We start from the raw sequence: 23,880 nt of genomic DNA, 5'->3' as shown, positions 1-23,880 counted from the left end.
ATCCCTGCATATGATTTGTCTTTTTTCAAAGACTACAGTTCTTTCCATTTGTCATCGTCCCATAGGAAAACCATTGATTGTATAATCCATGAAATTGTGGTTTGTTTGTTTGTTTCTTCTTTCAAAATTGTGTCCTAAATCCATTTCTTCCCAGAAACCTTCTTCTGTGAGTCCTGCATGTTTCTGGCTACTCCAGCTTTGTTTGGCTACTCCAAGTAGTTTGATGCTCAAAATATATGTTTTCTGTGTTCTTATGTGTTTTTTTTATGTATGTGATCCATTTCCCTAGCTGTAGCTTAAATTCCGTTTTCATTTAGGTCTTTTCACAGAATTACAGAATGCACGGTCAATATCATTAATTAATGTTGTAACAAATGTAGTAAAAAGACCACTGGATTTGTAGACAAGGGAAATGGTTTCAAATGAGGGCCCTACTGTTTTCTATTTGTGTTATCTTTGAGCAAGTCATTTAACTTTCTTAGCCTTGATTTCTCCATTTGTAAAATGGTAGAATTAGACTAAACAATATTTTTACTCTTGAAACTATGATCCTACTTAACTATCTTTACCTAGATATAATAAAATGCAACTTAGCAGGATTTATCCAAAGGGAACACGTGTGGATTCTTCAAATTACATGCCCCAAGTCTTCTGGAATGCTGGTTGTCAGATGGTAGCTCTTAACTTCCAAACAGTAGGTAAGACTCTTAAGATCTTTTACTCTTAAGTCAGAAAAGAGGTCATTTTTAAAATAAACTACTTTATAAGTTAAATAATCTTTTGTGGACTGGCCTGGGAACCCGATCAACATGGATAAATTCATTGCTGTAGGAATATAAATCATTAACCAATTTGCAAACAAATGTTTGAAATGCATGGATCTATAAATTGATAGCTCCCTGCAATCCTCATGTTAATGGAAAGTAGCTGTAGTGCAGCTAATTCAAAATTGGTGAAAATTTGTCAATTCAATCATACTTTTCAAATGAACTCAGTTTTCCATACAAATATATCTATTTTTATGAGGGAGAGTCAGTAACTAAGGTGAATTTTCATTTTTATAGGCACTATTTATCTATAATGGATGCATACTAGGAGACATACTAGGGAATGTCTGTTGAACAGCCTTGCTAAATTCAGAAAGGTTAATCACCAAGTTGGCATCATGAGTGATGAATTCTGGGTCATAGCAACACATGAAGAACATTTATAATGATTCTGAGAAGTTACAATTTTTACTGGTAGAACAAGTACCTCCTCTGATTTTTTTTAAAGCAACCTGAAATGTTTATGTATCATTAGTATGAATATGTGGCATAGTTTTTTTTAATATTAATAATCATTAAAACAATAGCTAGCATTTATATAGAACTTCAAGGTATGAAAAATACTTTACAAATATTTCATTTTATCCTCACAACAATCTTAAGAGGTAAGTATTATTATTATTATTCCCATTTTATAGTTAAATAAAGTGAGGCAGACAAAATCTTTTTTAAGCAAAAAGGGTCACACAGCTAGTAAGTTTCTGAGGTTTTAGGATTTAAACTCAGATATTGCTGAATTCAGTTTCAAAGCTCTGTCCATTCTGTGTCACTTAATTACCTAAATATAAATTTGTCAACATTTTTATAGGTTTCTGAAATAAAGTATCCTAAAATACACTTCAATTAATATTAGTTAGTTATATATTTGTTATTTGAGAGTCTCTGTGGCATTTTGGAGACTGAGAGTCTGGAAAATCTGGGTTTACAACTTGCTTCTAACATTTACTAGCTGTGTGAACCTATACAAAATAATTTCATTTCTAAGAAACTTAGTTTCCTCATCTGAAGTAATGGATAGTATTTGGATCTCAGCCTTGGGAACCTAGAAGATCTGGATTCAAATCTTCTTCTAGTTCAAACTGGCTATGTAACTCTGTGCAAGTAACAATCCCTCATTATCCCTAACCAATTTTAAGACTATAAATCTCAGAAGTTGCAAATCTTCTTTGGTAGATGGAGCTTTAATACCAGCTGTAAAATATACCGATGAAATTTTAGATCTATGCCTACCATTCCCTCTGAAAAACATCATGTATTGTACCTCCAGCAGGTCTTTTAGGACATTTAAAGTAGGTAATGATGTCAGGTGGTGTGCAAACTTTGTGTAATTCTTTCTTTGTAGATTCTTTCAACTATTATTATGTTCATGCTAATATCACAATTATTTTGAATTCCCAGAATATATATTGGAATACATAATCCATAGAAAACTGCCCACAAGCAGGTTGACCATTGGAAAGACATAGTTTGGGATTAAAAGTTGCTTGTGGATTATGTATGAAGAGAATAACTTTCAGGGATACATGTTTGATTATATTAGTAATATATGATGTGATGATGAATAAAAGATAATCAAAACACTTGGATAATAATAAAACAATTTAAATGAAATAATGATAATATAATAATATGACAAAAATATTTGAAATAAAATAAGTAATAAAGATTGTTCTAAATTACTATAAATTATATATAAGTATTATAAAATATGATAACTAATGTTTATGTTAATGAATATGAAATCACATTTCCTTTCTCTTCTCTACCACTTGAAATGGTTTTATGTTAAATCTGTTTTTTTAATGTTCAGACTTGGCTATGCAATTGAACTTGGGAATGTATGAATACAATGGGAAAAGTGGTTACAGACTAAAGCCAGAATTTATGAGACGACCAGACAAGCATTTTGATCCATTTACTGAAGGTATCGTGGATGGTATAGTAGCCAATACTTTATCTGTTAAGGTATGTAAGTATGGATTATAAAATCACTTTACAAAAACAATGCATTTTGGCATGAACAAAACACTTATGCAATGATAAATTGCTTTCTATCCTACTCTCAACCCACCAAAACAGAGTTAAAAAAGATACGTGACCAACATAGGTGCCAGTCTTTCTCATTTATTTGAGCATAGTACAAATAAATGAATTGTAAAAAGACTTATTTAGATATCTGGGTAGAACATGATAATATTATTGGCATTCGTTTTTTAAATTATTAATATATTCAGGCTTGGGATATAAATAAAGAAAATATTCCCTTTGTAATCTTTATTTAAAACATTGAATAAAAAGTAATATATCCCAATATATATTTGGGGATTTACTAGAGTATCACGGGATTTTAAAGAGAATTGTTAATAATTTCAAACAAAACTAGCACTATATAACTAACACTGAAAAATTAATTCCCGTGCCATTTTACCATTCTGTCTTTTGCCATTATGATGCAAAATAGATGAGGTAATAAAATTGTAGGAAAAATTTTAATATCTAAATTAGGAATACATTTTTTAATACAGACCATTTCACATGATTTTTGCAGATTCCTGGATGATATAATTGGTAATTCCATTTGCATTTTAAAAGTTTAAATTATTTGCAATCCCACATTTCTATTTAAAACAGACATATAAATATAGTTTATTTGTGATGAATGCAAACCTCAGAGTCTTCCAAAGGGCCTAAAGTATTTTGAAGAATTGTACTAGAGTCAAAGGGAAAAAGCTAGTTTGGGATTTAAAATTGCTGTGCATTGTCTCTGAAGAAGAAAATCCACAGTAGAGCTTGGAATTCTTTATTCCTATTATAAGCAACATTCCAAACTCTCATTCCTATGCTGAAATATGTATACTCATTTTATGTAATAATAATTTCCAATTTTCATGTTCATGAATTAAAGCAATTTGAATTTATTCTTATATTCACTTTGGTTCTTGACTCACCCATATTCTTCCAATATTTATACTAGTGTCACTGTTAATATTTATTCACTGAATATACAATGACAGGATAGTGAAAAATTGTCTGAGGAATTTAGAATAATCTTCATTTAGTTCACTCTTTTTGAAGGGTTTATACGTCTTCTATTCCCTGTATAGGTATAAAATGTCTAGATAGGGGTTAAAAACATCATCACTAAAGAGATTGGTTATGGAAAGTGAATTTACAGATTTCTATTTCATTAAGCCTAAGGGTTAAAAGAGAGACTATACACATGATAAGAGATCCCAAGTTATACTCATTCTAGGATGCTGGGTGTTTTAATTTGTTTGTTTTAGGGAATCTAAAATATTTATTATTTATTTTTAGCATTTTTAAAAATTTGAGTCCCAAATTCTCTCCCTCCCTCCAGACCCATTCACACCCAGTAAGATGGAAAGCAATATGATATCCATTATGCATGTGAAATAATGCAAAGCATATTTCCATATTAGCCATATTGGTATAAAATAAAACCAAGAAAAAAATTTTAAAATGAGAAAACTATACTTCAGTTTGCATTCAGTGTCCATGAGATCTCTCTCTAGAGGTAGATAGCATTTTTTGTTATGAGTCCTTTGGAATTATCTTGTGTCATCATGGTATTGATCAGAGTAGCTAAGTCTTTCACAGTTGATCATCATTACAATGTTGGTGTCACTAGTTTGACTTCCTAGTTCTGCTCATTTTACTTTGCATCAATTCATATGGATGTTCCCATATTTTTTCTGAAATCATCCCCTCATTGTTTACTAGCACACTAGTATTCTGTACTCAGGATACTAGTATTCCATCATAATTATGTGCCACAACTTGTTCAGCTATTTCCCAATTGAAAGTTATCCTCTCAACTTTCAATTTTTTACCACCACAAAAATAATTACCATAAATATTTTTGTACATATAAATCCATTTCGTTTTTCTTCTATCTCTTTGGGATACAGACCTAGTACTGGGTCAAAGGATATGCATGGTTTTATCGATCTTTGGGGTTATTTCCAAATTGTTCTCCAGAGTGATTAGACCAGTTCACAACTCCACCAAGAGTTCATTAAGGTACCTATTTCCCCTCATCCCTTAGTATATATATATATATATATATATATATATATATATTTTAAATCTAAGTACATTACATTCCTGGTTGCTTTGATTAAAAGAAAATCAGAAGAACTGCCCAACCCATAATGAAGTAGAGGTCATTATCAAGATTACATATCAACTACTCTCTCATAATTGGCCAGACAGCTAAGTCACGGCCAGACTTAAGTGGCTTGTACTTGTATTTGAGATAGCTTACAATAACTCAAGTAAATTAAGGCTGTATTGTTATGGTATAAGTTATAGCTAGGATTCCATTCTTAGCCTAAATATTAGCTTGCTTCAGACCAACTCAAAGGACTGGCAGGTACAGAGAAAACAAACAAAACAACAAAGTCTGGGCTTAAGGGGATCACGTGGGAGCTGGTCAAAACTTTATACTGTTGCAATTTTACTGTTTTATACTTGCTTTTTCTGAATAGTTTTATTGTAATATTAAAATATTTTTAAACATGCTACTAAAGGCTGCAAACAAAAATGAGATTGGAGACATCACCAGGGTATTGACATTGTTTTCAAACCATGACCATTGAGGCCTTAGTCAATTGTAGTTGGTAACTTTTGTCCCAAGGAATATTCCCTTCTTCCAATGACTCAACATTTCTAAGTATAACAGATTATATCCAAAAACTCAATGCTAGCAAATATTCAACATAGCAAATGACCACTCACAAATATGCACAAATTTCAGAGAACCAGTAATGAAACATGCTATCCATGACAGGATAGATGGATTTAGGGTACAAAATGAGATATATCCTGTATATACAATAATTGAGGGAATTTGTTTAGATCAAATATGTATAGTTGTTTCAAGGAATTTCTTTTTGTTTTATTTTTTTAATGAATCATAAGTGAGAAAAAAATAGATTTCTGTCCATTTTTTTTAGTAGAGAGGTTCAGAGGGCAATACTCTATCTGTGAACTGTAGCATGTACTTTCAGATGACATCACTATATTATTAGGTTCATTTAACTTTTACTTTGCTATAAGATATCTCTCAAGGAGTGGAGGAAATCTATAAATGTTTGTAATGTATAAACAAAATTTATTAATAATTTTTCAAAGACAACTAATGAACCTTAGAAAACACACATTCACACACAAATACTAACTATATTTTCTGTGTATATCTCTATTCTGAAGATTTGCTCTTTGTGAATTTATTAAGGCCTTGTCCTAAGAAGTATTATCACATCATAAGAAAGGATGTGAGAATCCAGGATATTACATATGTGACTTGAGAACTCAAACATGATTATGAAATACTAACCTCTATGATTTATTAAAAACTTATGAACAAGACAGTTTCTTTCATTAAAAAATGAGATAATGAACGTAGAAATTGAAGTGCAAAATCAGCAAAATTTATTAGTTCCTTTTTCTCTCTGTTGGGGAACTAACTTTGAGTCTTTAGAAAACCTCCCAATTGTAAGACTGGTGATACAAATAGGTTTGAGCTGGCACAAGGTAATTCAGAATTGAAGCTTCAACGGCAATACTACGTATCAATTTCATTTCCTCTCTTGTCAAAATACTCATACAATTCTTATATAATTTCCTCTTACACAATTGCTTGTTCAGACTTCATCTTGTTCAACATTAATACCTGTTCCAAAACATTGTGTTGATTTGGTTTCAGAGAAAATCATCGTTTCATGGAATTTCTCAACTTCTGGGCCTTAGTTTTCACAATCCAGAGCTTTAGAGGACATCTATATCTTGTCACTAAACATGTAAAACAATGTTTTTCTTCTTCTTCTAGATCATTTCAGGTCAGTTTCTTTCTGACAAAAAAGTTGGGACTTACGTAGAAATAGATATGTTTGGCTTACCTGTCGACACTAGGAGAAAAGCCTTTAAAACTAAGACATCTCAAGGAAATGCTGTAAATCCAGTCTGGGAAGAAGAACCCATAGTGTTCAAGAAGGTTAGTTTAGTTTTTGGTTTTATTTTGTCATGAAAATAGCTCCCTAAGCACATTAGTGGAAGTTCTTTGGCCTATTTATGAAACACAAAGAAAAGTCCTTTTTTGTTTGTTGTTGAGGGCATCTGGGTTGCAGAGTGGATAAAGTATCAGGTGTGGTGGAGTCGGCAAGACTCACCTTCCTGAGTTTGAAGCTGGCCTCAGACACTAACTGTGGGATTGTGCAAGTCACTCAATCCTGTTTGCCTTAGTTTCCTCATCTGTACAATGAGCTGGAGAAGGAAACAGCAAATCACCCCAGTATCTTTACCAAGAAATCATCAAATGGGGCCACGAAGAGTCAGACACATGACTGAAAACAACTGAACACGCAGCTTCAGACAGTGTCTGAAGCCTGATTTGAACTCAGGTCTTTCTGACTCTAGGTTCAGTACTCTATGAATTGTGCCACCATTAGCCTAATATACTAATTTATATGTTTTGATTATGACAAAGGGGGTAGAAATTATGGGAAGATAGGACCGTTGGAGCTATGGGAGTAACTTAGGCTAGTGGGGAAAATGTGAGTTCAGTTTCTGCTTTTGTCAAAGACTAGATGTGTGACCACAGGCAGTTCTATCAGGCTATAAATTACAGATGAATAGCAGATTTGAATGAAAAAAAGGTGTTTCCCTGTGCTGATAAAATGACAATTTCTGAACAAAAATAAAAATAAGGTCCCTAGAAGAGGTTAACATGGCCCTTTTAAAAGGAGGTTAATTAAAATCAAAACCTTAGAGCCTATTAATTATATTAATAGCTCATGCTTTAGGATTTGAATACATTATCTCATTGATTCTCACATCAACTCCATGAGGTAGATGTTACTGTTATCCTCATTTTATAGATGAGGAAACTGAAACTCAAAAACATGAGTTCACACAGCTAGCAAGTGAGGTAGTATCTAGCTGAAAGGCTTAGTAGCAGCTAATTTGATTGGATTCTGCTTTGACAGCTACAGTAGATTCTTCAATTTGCATCTGTTCTCCAATTTGCTATTGGCCAAATGGTATTTCAAAAGACTTTTTTAAAGCCTCAAAAAGGCTCATATCCACTGAGCCCAGTGAAGTCTTTATTTTAATAAGTTTATATGGTACAATCAGAAGTTAAATCTGTAAAAGGTAAACAAATTAATTTCTCACTTATCTGACCAATTTTCCCATGAGCCCAAAACATTTATAAAAGTTGTTACTTTGGGGAAGAAATCTTCTGGCAGTTCCTTATGAATTCGTTAGAAAACCCCTTGTACTCTGCTAAAGCTGATCACCCCAAAGTCATCTATTCAGATCTGGAAATTGCATCTGATAGGTTTTTCCATCGTTTCTAATAAGCAGCCAAGTCTTGTCGATCCATTCTCTTCTCTATATTCACACATCTATCACCCTAGTTCAAATCTGAATCACTTTTCACCTGCACCACTGCAATAGCCCCCTAATAAGTCACCCCTCCTTAAGTATCTCTCCTTGACAATCCATCTTACCTGCAACTGCCAAAGTTCTATTCCTAAAATACAAGCCTGACCATGTCATTACTCAGTTTAAAAAACTCCTTTGGCTCCCTGTAAATCTAGGATCATATGTATGTGTGTGTACACACACATACACACACATGCACACCCATACATACACACACACACACATATATATAGTTCCTAACTACCCACCTTTTCCACTTTTATACATTGTGTTAATCCCCTTCTTGTATTCTTCAGTCTAGCCAAACTTTCCTTCTTGCTATTCCTCACTTACACCATTCCATCTCCCACCTCCACTTTGTACAGGCTGTTTTCCTACTCCCATCCCTGCAGTGCCTTCTCTCCTCACTTCCATCTTTTAGACTTTCTATTTTCTCTTATCAGCTCTTATACTCTTTCCATGAGGCTTCATTCCCTAGCTGTTAGCGATTCCTATTCCTTGTGTTTATTTGGTATATACTTATTTTTTTTGTGTATATATATATATATATATATATATATATATATATATTCATGCTGTAAATGTTGCCTCTCCCTACAGAATTTAATGGCCTCGAGGCCAGGAACTGTTTCATTTTTGCCTTTATAACCCTACCTCCTACTGTAGTGGTTGACACACAGCAGGCCTTAATAAATACTTTTTGATTAGTTGATTAATTTTAGGGAGCCTAAGATTCACATTGTAGGCTTACACATTTCTGCCCTTGGCCTTGTCCATGCCATAGGCTCTATTTTTTTAATAAATGGAATCTAGGGTGGGTATTATAAAAACTATTGCAAAAAGAAAAAAAAAGATCCCCATGAGAAAAATAAAACAACACAGTGAGGAACCCAATACCCCAAGCACCTCATTCATTCAAATTTCAGCTTGTCATAATATTTTCCCAGAAAACATATTTTCAGTTGTCACTCACTATAAAATAACAGACTGGAGTACAAGAAATTTTTCACAGGTTTCCTGAGCATCAGTGTACCTTTTCTGGTCATCAAGGAGCATACAAGAAAAAGAAACAATATTTAAGGCATGGTCAGTTACCATTGTTTCTAATGTCATCTAATGTCATTTATCTATACCTAAACTCTGCAACCTTAAGGCGATTGGACTAAGGCTAGAGTCATACTCATTTAGCCCCCATGTTATTCATTGAGTATCTCAGTCAGTGCTCTATTGCAGTCCTAGTTATACTGATAGCCTCTGAAATTGGTTTATATTAGATTTATGGCTGATTTCCAGCATCACAGTGCACATGGTACAACAGAAATCGTGCTGCATTAGAATCAGAGGATCTGGGTTCCAAGCTCAGTTTTGCTATTTACTACCTATGTGACCTCAGGCAAATCATTCCATGTCTCTGGGCCTAAGTAACTCATCTGTAAAATCAGGAAGTTGCATAAGATAGCCTCATAAAATCCTTTAAACTCTTAACACCCCAAGTCCTCTACCAACCAACCATGAAATAACTGATTAGAAAATTATGGTCTATCATTAATATTAAAACATTCCTATGCTTTTTTTTACATGAATCCCCTATTTTCCCACCTGCCATAAAGGTAAATTATAAAATCCTTACTTAACACCAATATCTTGTTCTTATTATTTTTCTTCTTCTTTCTCTTCATTGGTTGAACATTTGAATTCAGTGGAACAATAGATAATTGTTCCAATGTGTTGCAGTCTTTTAAAATGGAAATTAATGCTCAATGTTATAACTTGTTTGTATCCTAAATGTTTCTTTAGGTGGTCTTACCTTCTCTGGCATGTTTAAGGATAGCCGCATATGAAGAAGGAGGTAAATTTATCGGTCACCGGATATTGCCTGTACAAGCAATTCGGCCAGGTAAAATTACTGTGAGAAGCTTTGCATTCCAATCAGATGAGAAATTCATCAGTATATCATTTTGTTATTTTTAAAATATAATTTACTATATGAAATGAATGCCTGTGTCTTTCTAATTTTTCTAGATGACTTAGAAGTATAGTTATTAAGAAATTCATTTTAATTAGACATTAGTTAAATAATTTCCATTTGCAAAATGGTGAGTAGGAAGAATTTGGCAGACTGATAATAAAACAACTTGATTCCATTCAACACAAAGTTATTGATGTTAATGAGAAGGAATGACCCAATTTTAGTCTACAAATAATTATTACGTGCTTCCTCTATTTGTGGCACTATGGTGTGTTAGGATACAAAGAAAGGCAAAAATTAATACCTGCAATCCAAGAGTGGACTTTCTAATGAGAGAGACAATTATTATTTTAAAGCAATTGGGGTTAAGTAACTTGCTCAAGGTTACACGGCCAGTTATTTCTGGGTGCGGTGCTGAGTATCTGAGCCCAGATTTGATCCCCAGGTCATCCTGACATGGGAGCCAGTGCTCTTACTCGCTGACCACCTGGCTGACCCTAAGCAATTGGGGTTAAGTAACTTGCTCAAGGTTACATGGCCAGGTGTTTCTGGGTGGGTGCTAAGTGTCTGAGCCCGGGATTCGATCCCCAGGTCATCCCGACACTGGAGCCGGTGCTCTTACTTGCTGTGCTACCTGGCCGCTGCTAGAGAGAGAGACAATTCTTAAATAACTAGGCACATAAAAGATACATGCAGAATAGATTAGGATAATTTGGGGGTGGGGGTTCGAGGGTGGGGAGGAAGTCATCAGTAGCTGGGGGACCAGGATGTTTTATCAGAAAATGTCAAATATCATATGATGTTAACATATTAGAGCAAATAATTGCCCAGGTTGTGAATTTGAAATACTCTCTATATTTTTACTTTCCAGGCTATCACTACATTTGCCTGAGGAATGAAAGGAATCAGCCTCTGATGCTTCCAGCTGTCTTTGTATACATCGAGGTGAAAGATTATGTACCAGATACTTATGCAGGTAGACAAACATAACTACTTTCTGTGTCACTGAATATAGGACTTTATTTATGTTGATTCCTCAGTTCTAAATAAACAAAATCTGCTGCCTTTTAGTTAACATGATTTGGAGCCATTTCCTTAAGATGACTTCTATATGAGATACTACAATAAACCCCAAATGTAGATAAGGTAAATTATTTCTGATGACACCTGCATATTACACTGGGAGCTAAGTAGCACAGTGGATAAAGTGCTGGGCCTGTAGTCAGGAAGATCCATCTTTCTGAGTTCATATCTGGCCTCAGACACTTACTAGCTCTGTGACCCTGGGCAAGTCACTTAATCCTGTTGGCCTCAGTTTCCTCATCTATAAAATGAACTGGAGAAGGAAATGGGAAATCACTTGAGTGTCTATGCCAAGAAAACCCTGATGGAATCATAAAGAGTTAGACACTGCAACATGTTATACTAAGTAGATTCAGTCCCTGGAGTCCCCATGCCAGTGCGACCTTATACCCTGCCACCCTATCAGAAGCAGTCCCTTCAGTGAGAGAGTGGTGGGGGGCCTCTCTCAGTTCTTTCAGAGTCACAACTCCGGGGGCCAATATAGACCTTGAATGAAGTAACAACAATATAGCAATAGTGCTTAGATAAGGGAGTTAGAAGGAAGTTGGGAACTCGTGCTAGGGTTCCCCTAGTACTTCCATCCTATTAATGTCAGTGAATTTAACAGGGATGCTTTCATGACTGACACTGACTCATATGTTAATTTATACATTTTCCTTTTCTGTTGAAATACAGAAGATCCTCTAACTGAAATGAAAAAAAAAAGTTTTCAGGAAATTGAGATTTTTACTATGTCATGGCTGTGCATGTATTTTTTATCAAAACATTTTTGTTGGATAGATTTCTTTTTTTGTATGGCGATCCAATATCACATTTTGTTTCCATGAAACTAATTTGAGACAGCATGGTAAGTGCATCAAGAACTGATGTCAAAGCCAAGACCTGGATTCAGATGCCTCTAACCCACACTGGCTGTGTGATGTTGGACTAGTCCAGGGATGGGGAACCTGTGGCCTTAAAACCACATGTGGCCTTCTAGGTCCTCAAGTGTGATTGAATCCAAACTTCACAAAACAAATCCCCTTAATAAATGGGTTTGTTGTGTAAAAGTTGAACTCAATCAAAATGCAGCACCCAAGGACCTAGAAGGTCACATATAGCCTCAAGGATGTAGGCTCCTCAGTCCTGGTAGCTGCTTAACATCTCAGTACCCTAAGCACATTTCTAAGCTATAGTTTGCAGAGAAGTGTCTGATCTGTCTGCAGAGGAAGCTTCTCATTGAAAACTCCCTACAGGGATGAAATCACAGACAAATCCAGACAAAACTAAACAAAATTATATAATGCAGCACAAAAATGCAGATTTGTCATGGAATGTTAGAACTATAAGGGACCCTAAAAATCTTATTTTATAAAGCAGAAAATTGAGGTCTAGTGAGGTTAAATGACTTTGAGTGAGTTTGAGCTTCTAAAAAGTTAAGATTCATCATGACCAAATCCAGTGCAAAAATTCTATATGAGGATCCATTTAGAAAATGGAAATGTAATGTTTAGCCCCCTTCCCTAGGTCAGAACAATGACCCTTAGCAATTATTTTATTAGCAAGCATTTTATTTGATCAATGCCAATAGACAGTTACTATAAATATGTGTATAGATACAGATATACACACATATGTTAGTATCTATTACCAAGATTTAATGACCTTATATTGGTGTAAAAATATGAACACAAATTTTCTACTCTCAAAAGTTAGGTTGCTACAGATATTATATTCTAGAAATAAGGGACCTTTTTACTCCTTTTGAAAGGCATGTCAATAAATATTAATGTTGTCTAATATTTTAAGTGAAAAGTACAAAATATTTCATTTTTAAATTAAGAATAAGAACCTAAAATTTTAAAATATTTAAAAAACTTATTAAATAAAATTTAGAAATCACATCAGTTCTATGTAAGGAAAAAAGTAGTGGGAGGAGTTGGAGAGGAAAAGTAAAAAGAGGAGAAAGCATAAAATTAAGAGAAAGAGAAGATTCAGGTGCTGCACGAGAAAGGAGATCCAGAGACATGGATTTTGCCTCATCCTTATAGGCTAAGTAAAAGGACCATCCTCAGAAGTCAGGACTACCAGGTTTCAAGAGCGACTTCTGGCACATATTGATGGTGTGACTCTGTCAAGTCACTCAGGGAAGGGTCCTTCATGGTCTTAGGCTATAGGTTGTAAGATAATTGTCTATCTGCATCTCTATAGAAGTTTCCTTATGGGAAGTTCCCAACCCTGATTAAATCACAGATCTGGACCAAAAATGTATGAATATGTGTGTGTGTAACTTAGTAAGTTTAGGTACTCCTTCTATAGTGCTGATTGCAAGTACTCCACCTCTTAGTGAAAGATTCAATTAATTTTCTGTTAAAAAAAATATCATCTGATAGCAATCCTTCTCATGATGAAATTGCTCAAACTTATGCTGTTCATTGGGAAATAGTTCATTGCCTTTGAGTCTATTGATAGACTTGAAAAATTTTCATTTGAATAAGAATTTCAGATATTTTCCCCCTATAATCATAGTCTTTAAGAACTCAATTTCCTCTACACCAGTGCAATAGGAATAGTAATTTAGTGGGACCAATATGTTTGAGGTACACTTAGTATTTTCTATTCACACATATGTTTACATATATATGTTTCTCTTTGTTCATATATATTTAAAGATAGGTACATATGTCTATATACTTATATGTAAATTTTAATATCAGCAGAAATTTGATCAGAAATGTTTGCTTGATTTTCAGATGTAATTGAAGCTTTGTCAAATCCCATTCGATATGTGAACCTGATGGAGCAAAGAGCTAAGCAGCTGGCAGCATTGACCCTAGAAGATGAAGAAGAAGTAAAGAAAGAGGCAAGCAAATGTTCTGGATGCACGTTAGATAAAACTGATTGTCATGCCTAGTTACTGGTTATATTGAAATGACATTAGATCATTTGTGAGAAGAGAGAAAACCTAACCCTCTGAATTTAGGGCATCATAGATACAAAACAGTATCCCAATAGTTAACTGACTTTTTCATTCTCATCTTGAAGTTTTTGCATTTTGTAGAAATCACCATCACTGTCATCATCATCATTATCATCAAACTCATCATCATTATCAAATAGGTAACCTTTAAATAGTACCACCTATGTGTCAAGCATTGTGCTAATTTCATTTGATCCTCATATCAACCTTGGGAGGCAGATGCTATTACTATGCCTGTTTTACAGATGAGAAACCTGAAGCAAATAGAGGTTAAGTAAATTGCCCAAGGTTCCATATCTAGTATCTAAGGCCATATTTGAAATCAGGTCTTTCTAACTCTAGATTCAGTGCTCTAGACATTGTGCCATCTAGCTGCCTCTACACATAAATACTTTGTATACTCTTTATTTTGCAAATAAAGCAAACTGAATTTACCTTTCACCATATTTTAGGATATCACTTCCAAGTATAAAATCTCAAGGAAAAAAAAGTATCTTAGCCACTGAATATTTTTGTGTTTAACATTTTGGATATAAAATCACCAAGTTTTAGAGTTTGAAGGGAACTCAGCAGCCTACTAGTTCAACCTATGTATGCAAAGAAATCCACATTGTTGCCTACCTCACTAGCAACCATTCAGGGTCTGCTTGAACACAGTGTGTGAGGGGAAACACAAAGCAATGAAAGAAGTCCATTTTACTTTGGTATACCTCTAATTATTAGGAAGTTCTTCTGATATCAACATGATATTTGCCTCTATATAGCTTCCACCCATTGTTCATTGTTTTCCCCTCTCAGAAGACAAACAAAACAAATGCCAGCCCTTCTACATGGCTGTCCTTCAGATACTCGGAGACAACTATCATGTCACCCCTGAGTTTTCTCTTCTCTAAACATACCCAGTTACTTTAAATGATTCTCACATGATGTGTCCCTAAAGGATCTTAACCATTCTGATGGCTTGCAAATAGACACTGGTCAACTTATCAATGCATTTTCTAATATGTGCATTCAGAACTAAACACAGTATTGCAGATACTAACTAAGTATCTAAGATACTAACTAACAGACACTACTTAACTAAGGTAGGTTATGGATGGACTGTTAGCTTTTTGTTTTTTCATGGAAAATATATATTTTTTAAAGCAGCCCAAGATCGAATTGCCATTTTTAGCTGCTTCATTTTTATTGAACACTAACTTCACCAAGACCTGTAGATCTTTTTCAGATAAACTACTGTCTAAACAGGCCTCTCTTATCTATGTCTATTGTATTTCACCATATTAGATTCAGTCCAGTACTCTAGGCTCTCAAGGTTTTTTTGAGACCGACTATATCGTCCAGTATGTTCTGTTCATCCCCCAGTCAGTGTCATCTGCAAATTTGTTGATCTCCTATTTGTACGGTAATGCAAGTCATTAAGCACCATAGGACCAAACACAAATCATGGGATATTCCACTAGGTACCTCTAGCCAAACTGTCATCGAATGATTAACAACTATTAATTTTTTTAGTTCAGAACTCCATGTCTCTCCATTTTTTCATCTAGCTATAAATGTCATCTAGCCCATGTCTCTCCATTTTTTTCCACAAGAATAGTATGAGACACTTAATTGAATGCCTTGCTGAAGTCTAGAGGAATGATAGCTATAGCATGCCTCTCATCTGACACTTTAGTGACCCTGTAAAAGAAAATGAAGTTAGTTTAGCCTGACCTTTCCTTTATTTTTTAAATTTTCATTTTTTTATTCTAACTTTTTTTAATTGAGTTCTGAATTCTGTCTCTCCTTCCAGTCCCCTCACTCACACATGGAGAAGGCAAGCAACACTGCTTGCCTTAATTCACTCTCCTTTTTATCACCTGATCCTTTTTCTTATTCCCTTCCCTTCCTACTACCCTATTGGGAAAGATAGATGTCTGTTACCAATTGAGTATGTAAATATATTCTTCCCTCTTTGAACCTATTCCAGTGAGAGTGAGGTTCAAGCATTATGGCTCCCCACCACCAGCCCCATATTCCCCTCCACTGTAAAATCTCTTCCTTTATGCATCATTTATGAGATGATCTTCCCCATTCTTCCTCTCCCTTCCCCCTTTTCTCAATGCCTCCTTCTTTCTCCCTCATTTTTCTTGATTATCTCAACATAATTGACTTACATTCATGCTCTCTAAGTATATTCCTTCTAATTGCCCTAATAATGAAAAATGTATCCTTTTCTTATATAGGCATGTAAACAGTTTCACCTTATTGAATGTTTTATGATTTTTCTTTCATGTTTATCTTTTTCAACTTCTCCAGAATCTTGAGTTTAAATGGGTCTAACCTTTTCTTGATGAATTCATGCAGGTTCTTCGTTGTCATAATTTTCTTCAGGTGTTTATTAACCATTGTTCCAATGATTTATTCCAGAATTTTTTCAGGAATTGAAATCAAGTTATCACCTAATAATTTGCAATCTTTAGTCTCTTCATTTCCTTGAAAATTAAGGCAACAGTTGCCTTCTCCAGTTCTTTTCTTCTGTTCACCATGGTTTTTTTCCAAATCTTGCTGACAGTGGTTCAGTGATCACATCTGCCCGTTCACGAAGTTCATGTGAACCATGGTATTTTTATTCATCAAGAGCTCCTAGGCGGCCTCTTTACTTTCAAGGATCAATTCCTCCTTAGTCATTTTTTTTCTCTCTCATTTACAATGCAAGGCTTATTCTCCTTGGAGAAGAAAACAGACTCAAGATAATAATAGAGCTGAGATCTGATGCTTTGCTTGTGTGACCTTGTGCTCCCTGGGCCTCAGTTTCCTCATCTGTAAAAAGACAAAGTTGTATTAGATGCTCCCAGAGGTCCCTTCCAGCTCATCTTGGCAGTTTTCCTAGTCCTCACCATTTCATTGTATTGTCCTCCTAGTTATGCTTGTAACTCTACACTGGTAACATGCTTCGGCTACCTTCTCATCCTAGAAGATACACCTCTGCGATGCCAACCCCTTTCTTTCATTGTTGAGTTCCCAGGCCTTGAATTTGGGGACCATGATTCATTTCCCTTCCAGCTCTACTTCTGACTCTGTGAACATAACTAACATGTCCCCTTTCCCCCCCTTTTCTCTTCTTGCTCCTCCCCCTTTTCAGCTCTATTTTATATAGGATCTCCCTCCATTAAAATGTAATGTCTTTAAAGGCAGAACCTGTCTTTCTTTTTGTCTTTCATATATTTCTATTCCTAGCACTGAGCACCGTCCCTGCAAACTGTAAGTGCTTAGTAAATGTTTATTGTCTGTCTTCTTGGCCTTCTTACACCTCACTCACCTCTATGTATATTTCAATCCAGTGAGACTGTTTGATGTTCTTCAATAAGATAGTCCATCTCTTGGCTCCAGATATTTTCACTGTCTGTCCCCCATACCTGGAATTCTCTCCCTCATCATCTCTGCCTCCTGGCTTCCCTGGCTTCCTTCAAATCCCCATTGAAAGTCCACATTCTGCAAGAAGCTTTTCCTGATTCCCGTTTAATGCTAGTGCCTTTCCTCTATTGATTATGTACAATTTGTCCTGTATATGTCTTACTTGTCCGTAGTTGTTTTCATGATATTTTCCCAATTAGACAACGAGCTCCTTCATAGCAAAGACTGTCTTCTTCCTTTCTTTGTATCCCCATCATATAATGTACCATTCTGCCTGCCACATTTTCAGTTGTTTTTTCTGTTGTCCAATCTTCATGACCCATTTGAGATTTTCTTGGCAAAGATTCTAGAGTGGTTTGCCATTTCCTTCTCCAGCTTATTTTACAGATGATAAAACTGAGGCAGATGGGGTTAAGTGACTTGCCTGGGGTCATATAGATTATAAGTGCTGGAAGTCGGATTTGAACTCAGGAAGATGAGTCTTCCTGACTCCCAATCCAGCACGCTATCCATTGTGCCACCCTGCTGCTCTGCACCTGGCACATAGTAGATATTTAATAAAAGCTTATTGACTGACCACTGTCTATTTTTATAGTTTTTTCATAGTCACATCCACTTCTAGTGAATAATTCTGAACTTTATCCATCTTGATAGTACTTTTTTTTAAAGAGTCACATTATGTTCTAACATTCATCTTGACAAATACTTTTGCTCCTACTTTACATATCTTTTAAAAATCTAATTTAGTCTCTTAAGAATTTTTTTCCTTCTCATTAAAATTGTTCCTGTGTTTTCAGAAGACCTTTCTTGAAAGTTTCCTTTCACTCCTGTACTGACTTGCCTTATAGAATTTCAATCCTTCTCCTTAACCCTTTGAAACCTGCCATCCAAAAGTACAGCATGTGGGTCAAACTATACCAGATTTCCTCTCCTCTTCTAACAAACTGTAGGAGAGATAGTTCTTTCTCCTTAAAGGTTGTTCCTATTATTTCCACCTCAGCAAGCGATTGCTGCCTATAAGTTAGAATCAGAAATAGAAGAAAATTTCCCCTAGTTAATTCCTCCACATTATCTACATTATTATGATAAAAAAAAAGTCATTACCACATATTAATAATAATAAACACTTATATAGTTCTTTAAGTTTTCCACATTACTTTTATTTACAACTCTATGAAGTAGATGATAAACATCTTATTATCTCCATGTAACATGAAAGAACCAATAGCCAATGTTAGGTGAAACTTTCTGCATTTAGACCGATAGAGCTCACATCTGTACATGCCAGGACATACTCAAATACCTTCAAGTTTTGCAAGACCTTGTTTGTGCTGTCCTCAAAAACTAAGGTCAATTTCTATAGGTTATAAGCAATGCTTGTCATATTCATTAGAAAAATCACAAATGCTAATTTTGTTCTTACTTGTATACAAAGAAAAAAAAGATTATCATCTTTATATTTGAGAAAAGAGGATTTAACCAAAAATTAAAAGGAACAGATTACAAAAGGAAAAATAGACTATAAATGTAAGATTATTTTTACTTTTAGTATATCAAGTGTATGCCATAGTAGATGGTGAAAAATTAATACCTTAAGACATCTAAAGATGACTGCCAAATCTCTTAAATAATGTATATGGCAGATAATAGTTCACTTCTCTATAGGGAGAATCTTCTACTGACACTGAATAGTGTTTAACACTAGGCAGGATTAAAGCTCATGAATCATTTTTGAGTGCAACATATATAATTGACATCTCTAAAGGAAAAAATATATATATATTTACATGTATGTGTGTGTATATACCTATATATGTATGGTGAGACAGAGAAAGAGAGAGAGAGAGAGAGACAGAGACAGAGAGAGAGAGAGAGAGAGAGAGAGAGAGAGAGAGAGAGAGAGAGAGAGAGAGAGAGAGAGAGAGAGAGAGAGAGAGTGAGAGAGAGAGAGAAAGAGAGAGAGAAAGAGAGAGAGAGAGAGAGAGAGAGAGAGAGAGAGAGAAGCTCTTTGAGACTCCTGAAGGGTCATATCCCAAAAGCCTCTGAAATTATTTTTTAAATTCTGTTTTTTTTTTCTAGTTAACAAAATAAAAGACTGCTTTTTATGATTTTTTTTTGCCTGAGATCCCTAAAACTTTAGGCCTCAAATATAGACCTAAATCACTCCAATCCTGTGATTTAAAAATATTGCTATTTTTTCAAAACCATTAAAAAGAAAATTACATAAGAGCAATGATATCTATGATTTCCTTTTCTTAGTTCATGCAGGAACCACTTAGAAATTAGAGCTTCTGGCTATATGTTGGATACTTCACAACCAATTATCTGCCTTTCTTTCCTTTTTTCCTTATCATGAATGTGAAAAACATCATTTCTACTTAAAGGGTGGGGAATGTCAGTTCCTATCAGTGTCTTTTTTTTCTAGTTAGAAGATGGAGTAATCTCTCTGTAAACAGGATAATCCCTCTTTGTAGAGGGATTTCCTTCTTGAAAGATAGAATTTGAAAGGAAAAGTTTTTATCCTAAAATGTATTAGCTGTCATGCAGCTAGATGACTCAGTGGATGGAGTGCTGAACTTGGAGTCAAGATGACCCAAGTTAAAATCTGGTCTCAGACATTTATTAACAGTGTGACCTTGGGAAATTCGCTTAACCTCTGCTTGCCTAAGAGGGAGCTAGATAGATCAATGGATAGAATGTTGGGCTTGGAGTCTGGAAAACTTGAGCTCAACTCCAGCCTTAGATGTGTACAAGTTGTGTGACCTTGGGCAAGTCATTTATCCTCTGTTTGCTTTAATCTACTTCAGAAGGAAATGGCAAGCCACCCCCAAGATCTTTACCAAAAACACACACACACACACACACACACACACACACACACACACACAAACAACATGGACACATGATCCATAAGGTCACAGAGAGTTGGTTTCAACTGAACAACTAACTAAACAACATAAAAAGAAATGGCTGTCAACTTTTTTCAATAGGATTTATATATATATTTTAAAATATTCTCATTTTGATGGTCATAGTTTTTAGGTCAGAAGAAAATAATATACTATTTAAGAGATTATGGTGTGCTCCATATGGTGGAATCAACAGTCTAGAGTAGAAAACATTGTTACCAATTCATAGAAGAACGGAATATTTCCCGCAATAAGAAGCCATTTTTAGATATATAAAAGCTGGGACCTTCCAAGGTTGTCAGGGACCCTTTAAGATATTCTTATGCTCACAAAGCCATATCTTTTCAGCAGACATCACATATCAAAGAGCTATTTTGGGTGACTGAAACACTGGGGATAAAAAAATACAGAAGCAGAGTTTTAGGTCAGCCTTATTTTTTTGATACTCCTAAGAAAGTGAATAGACAGTGGTTTCATAAATGTAATGGGGGGTCGTAGTTCACAAATAATACTTTAGACCTTTCAGGTCATAAAAGTATTTGATTTTTAGTTATATTTAGTCACAGTTCCTATTTTTTCTTTCTCTTGGACACAATACATTTTCCCCCTCATGAAGATGTCTCTTCAGAAGGGAAAAAGAAAATCTTGACTGTGTACTACTTCTTAGAGCTGAAGAATAAATTGTCCACATTCACAAAGATTAGATGAGGAAAAAGTCATTATTCTTCCTTGGACAATAATTTGCCTTTTTGTCTCTTCTACACTTGTGAAAATATAAGTTTACTTGAATGAGGACACTCAGAAGAAGTAGCAGCTGGTGTCTCAAAAGAAAATTTTATCTAGGACATGGCACACACTAGAGACCCTATTTTAGCAGCAAGGACTTTATGAGCAGGCTTCTTTTAGCTTGATACCTCTAGAGGTCATTTTTGCTTGCAAACAGAAGACCTTTTAGGACTGCACAGTATTATCAGATTCTGCCCAGCTAATAAAGTTTTCACCCCAGAGAAATTCTCAAATCTCTTACATAGAAAGTTCAATTATTCCCATCATGAAGGAATGAAAGCATTTGGCGGGGGTGGGGAATGGGGGGGAGGATAATTAAGCTTTTATTATTAGATTTAAATTGTACCTTTGCTGTAAACCATTTGAAAAACTAAGAAAATATATTTATATTTTTTTCAATAGGAATACAAGAGCTGTTAAAATTAGAGAATTATATTTGTCTTGAACTTTTTTTTTATTATGAGTTGAATTCAATAATGGTAGTAATAAAAATAACAATAGCTAGCATTTATATAGTACCTACTTTGTGCCAGATATTGTGCTAAGCATATATGCAATTTTAAAAACTCACACCACACACACACACACATATATATATATATATATATATATATATATGATTGATATGCTTTTTATAAAATATATTTTTCAGATGGTTTTATCATTTAACACACCAGATTTGCACCCCATAGAATATGATGATGGCTTTAGCTCGGTAGCTAGATCTTCAAATCACCAAGTGTACAGAATGGTGCGAGCAAGAGAGGTCCCCAAACTAATTATTCCAGTCCTTTAGACCAAAGGTTCTCAACCTTTTCTTATGTCCTAAGACCTTTTGCAAGTCTGTTAAGCCTTTGGATGGACCCCTTCTCAAAATAAAAATTTTAAATGCATAAAATAAAATGCCTAGGGTTATAAAGGAAACCAATTATATCTAAATATGTATATTTTTTTCTTATCCAAGTTCATGGACCCTTTGAAATCTATCGTGGGCCCCTTGTGTGTGGGGGGAGAGAGGGAAGCGGGGTCCATGAACTGAAGAATAAAATCACTCTCTAAAGAAAGATACGTGTGAGCTCTCCCAGATTTATTGTAGTATTCCACAGCCAAACTAGAACCTCTTTTCTGCAACTAGGTCATAGAATCTCAGAACTTGAAGGGACCTTAGTGACAGACTCATCTAACCCATGACTGAACCAGAATCCTTTCCTCATATGAGCAGTTAAATAGCCTTTGTTTGATAACCTCCAGTAAGAGGGAACCCTTAACTCCTACAGCAGGGCCTTCTATTTTGTTGTTATTCAAGTCATGTCGAATTCTTCTTGACCCCATTAGGGGTTTCTTGGCAAAGATACTGAAGTGGTTTGCCATTTCCTTCTCCAGCTCATTTTCCAGATGTGGAAACTGAGGTAAACAGGGTTAAGTGATTTGCCCAGGGTCATATAGCTACTAAATGCCTAAGGCTGGATTTGAACTTAGGTCTCCCTAACTCCAATCCTGGTGCACCATTCATTTCACTGCATAGACTTTGGGATAGCTCTAATTGCTCACATGTTTTTCCTTACATAAGTCCTAAATGTGCATCTCTGCAACTTCATGTTCTGCTTCTCATTCTGTTTGGGGACAAGAAGAAAAAGACTAATTCCTCTTCCAAATAATAGCTCTTCAAATGGAAACATAGCACAGATTGAAAGGATTCTTTGTTTGGAACCAGAAAACCCAATTATAAGTCCCTTTCTTCTGTTTAGTGCCAGTGTGACCTTAAGTCACTTAATTTTTTTAGCCTCAATTCCTTTATCAGTAAAATGAGAACTATAAGTCCTCTGAGCTTCCTTCTAGCCCTAGCCCTAAATAAATCTATGAGATACTTAAAGACAGCTATCATATTTTCTTTAAGTGTTCTCTTGAAATATTTTCTAAAGGCTTTTCACTGATCCTTTTCCTAGATATATTAAGACCTTAATAGACAATTTTTAATTCATTGATCTTGGAAGTCTTCCTGTAGGTTCTATCTAACTTACTCATGTCCTTACTAAAATAGGATGACGGGAACTGACCACAATTATCCAGTTGTAGTCTGATCAGCACAAAGTATCACAGTACTATTACCTCCCTGGTTGCTGTTTTCCTTTATTGAATTCTGCGATTGTATTAGTTTCCTTGTTTACCATGTTACACTGTAGACTCATACTGAGCTTGTAGTCCACCAAAATCCCCAGACTTTTTATAAATGAAATGATAACTGACCATTCTTCCCCCACATTATACTTGTGAGACTGGTTTTCTGAAGCAAAGTATAAAATTATACAACTATAACCAGTATATTTCATGCACAGTGACCTTGTGAAGTATAGGAAAAGTTGAAGGTGTCTTTAAATAGTTTTGATATGACTTTAGAAGTCTTTTAATTTGTCATTTCTTTCATAGTTCTATAAATATAAAGCCTTTCATGTAGAGAGTTATCATATGTCAAGTAAATAA

The 23,880-nt window shown here is 34.9% G+C and overlaps 1 protein-coding gene across 1 annotated transcript in view; it reads left to right on the top strand.

Moving 5' to 3' along the window:
- Positions 1-23,880, top strand: part of PLCB1 (phospholipase C beta 1) — a 628,464-nt gene that overhangs the window by 457,356 nt on the left and 147,228 nt on the right. Inside the window, exons 17-22 of the mRNA XM_069065428.1 lie at positions 574-698; positions 2,638-2,792; positions 6,679-6,843; positions 10,092-10,191; positions 11,135-11,239; positions 14,079-14,188. Of these exons, the coding sequence (XP_068921529.1) occupies positions 574-698; positions 2,638-2,792; positions 6,679-6,843; positions 10,092-10,191; positions 11,135-11,239; positions 14,079-14,188 (760 nt within the window). The remainder of the gene's footprint in view (positions 1-573; positions 699-2,637; positions 2,793-6,678; positions 6,844-10,091; positions 10,192-11,134; positions 11,240-14,078; positions 14,189-23,880) is intronic.

The sequence above is a fragment of the Petaurus breviceps genome, unplaced genomic scaffold (assembly GCF_028583685.1).
Source record: "Petaurus breviceps papuanus isolate PSGF00001 unplaced genomic scaffold, PetGlider_PUasm1.0 90686, whole genome shotgun sequence".
NCBI lineage: Eukaryota > Metazoa > Chordata > Mammalia > Diprotodontia > Petauridae > Petaurus > Petaurus breviceps.
This window is presented reverse-complemented; position numbering and strand designations above follow the sequence as displayed.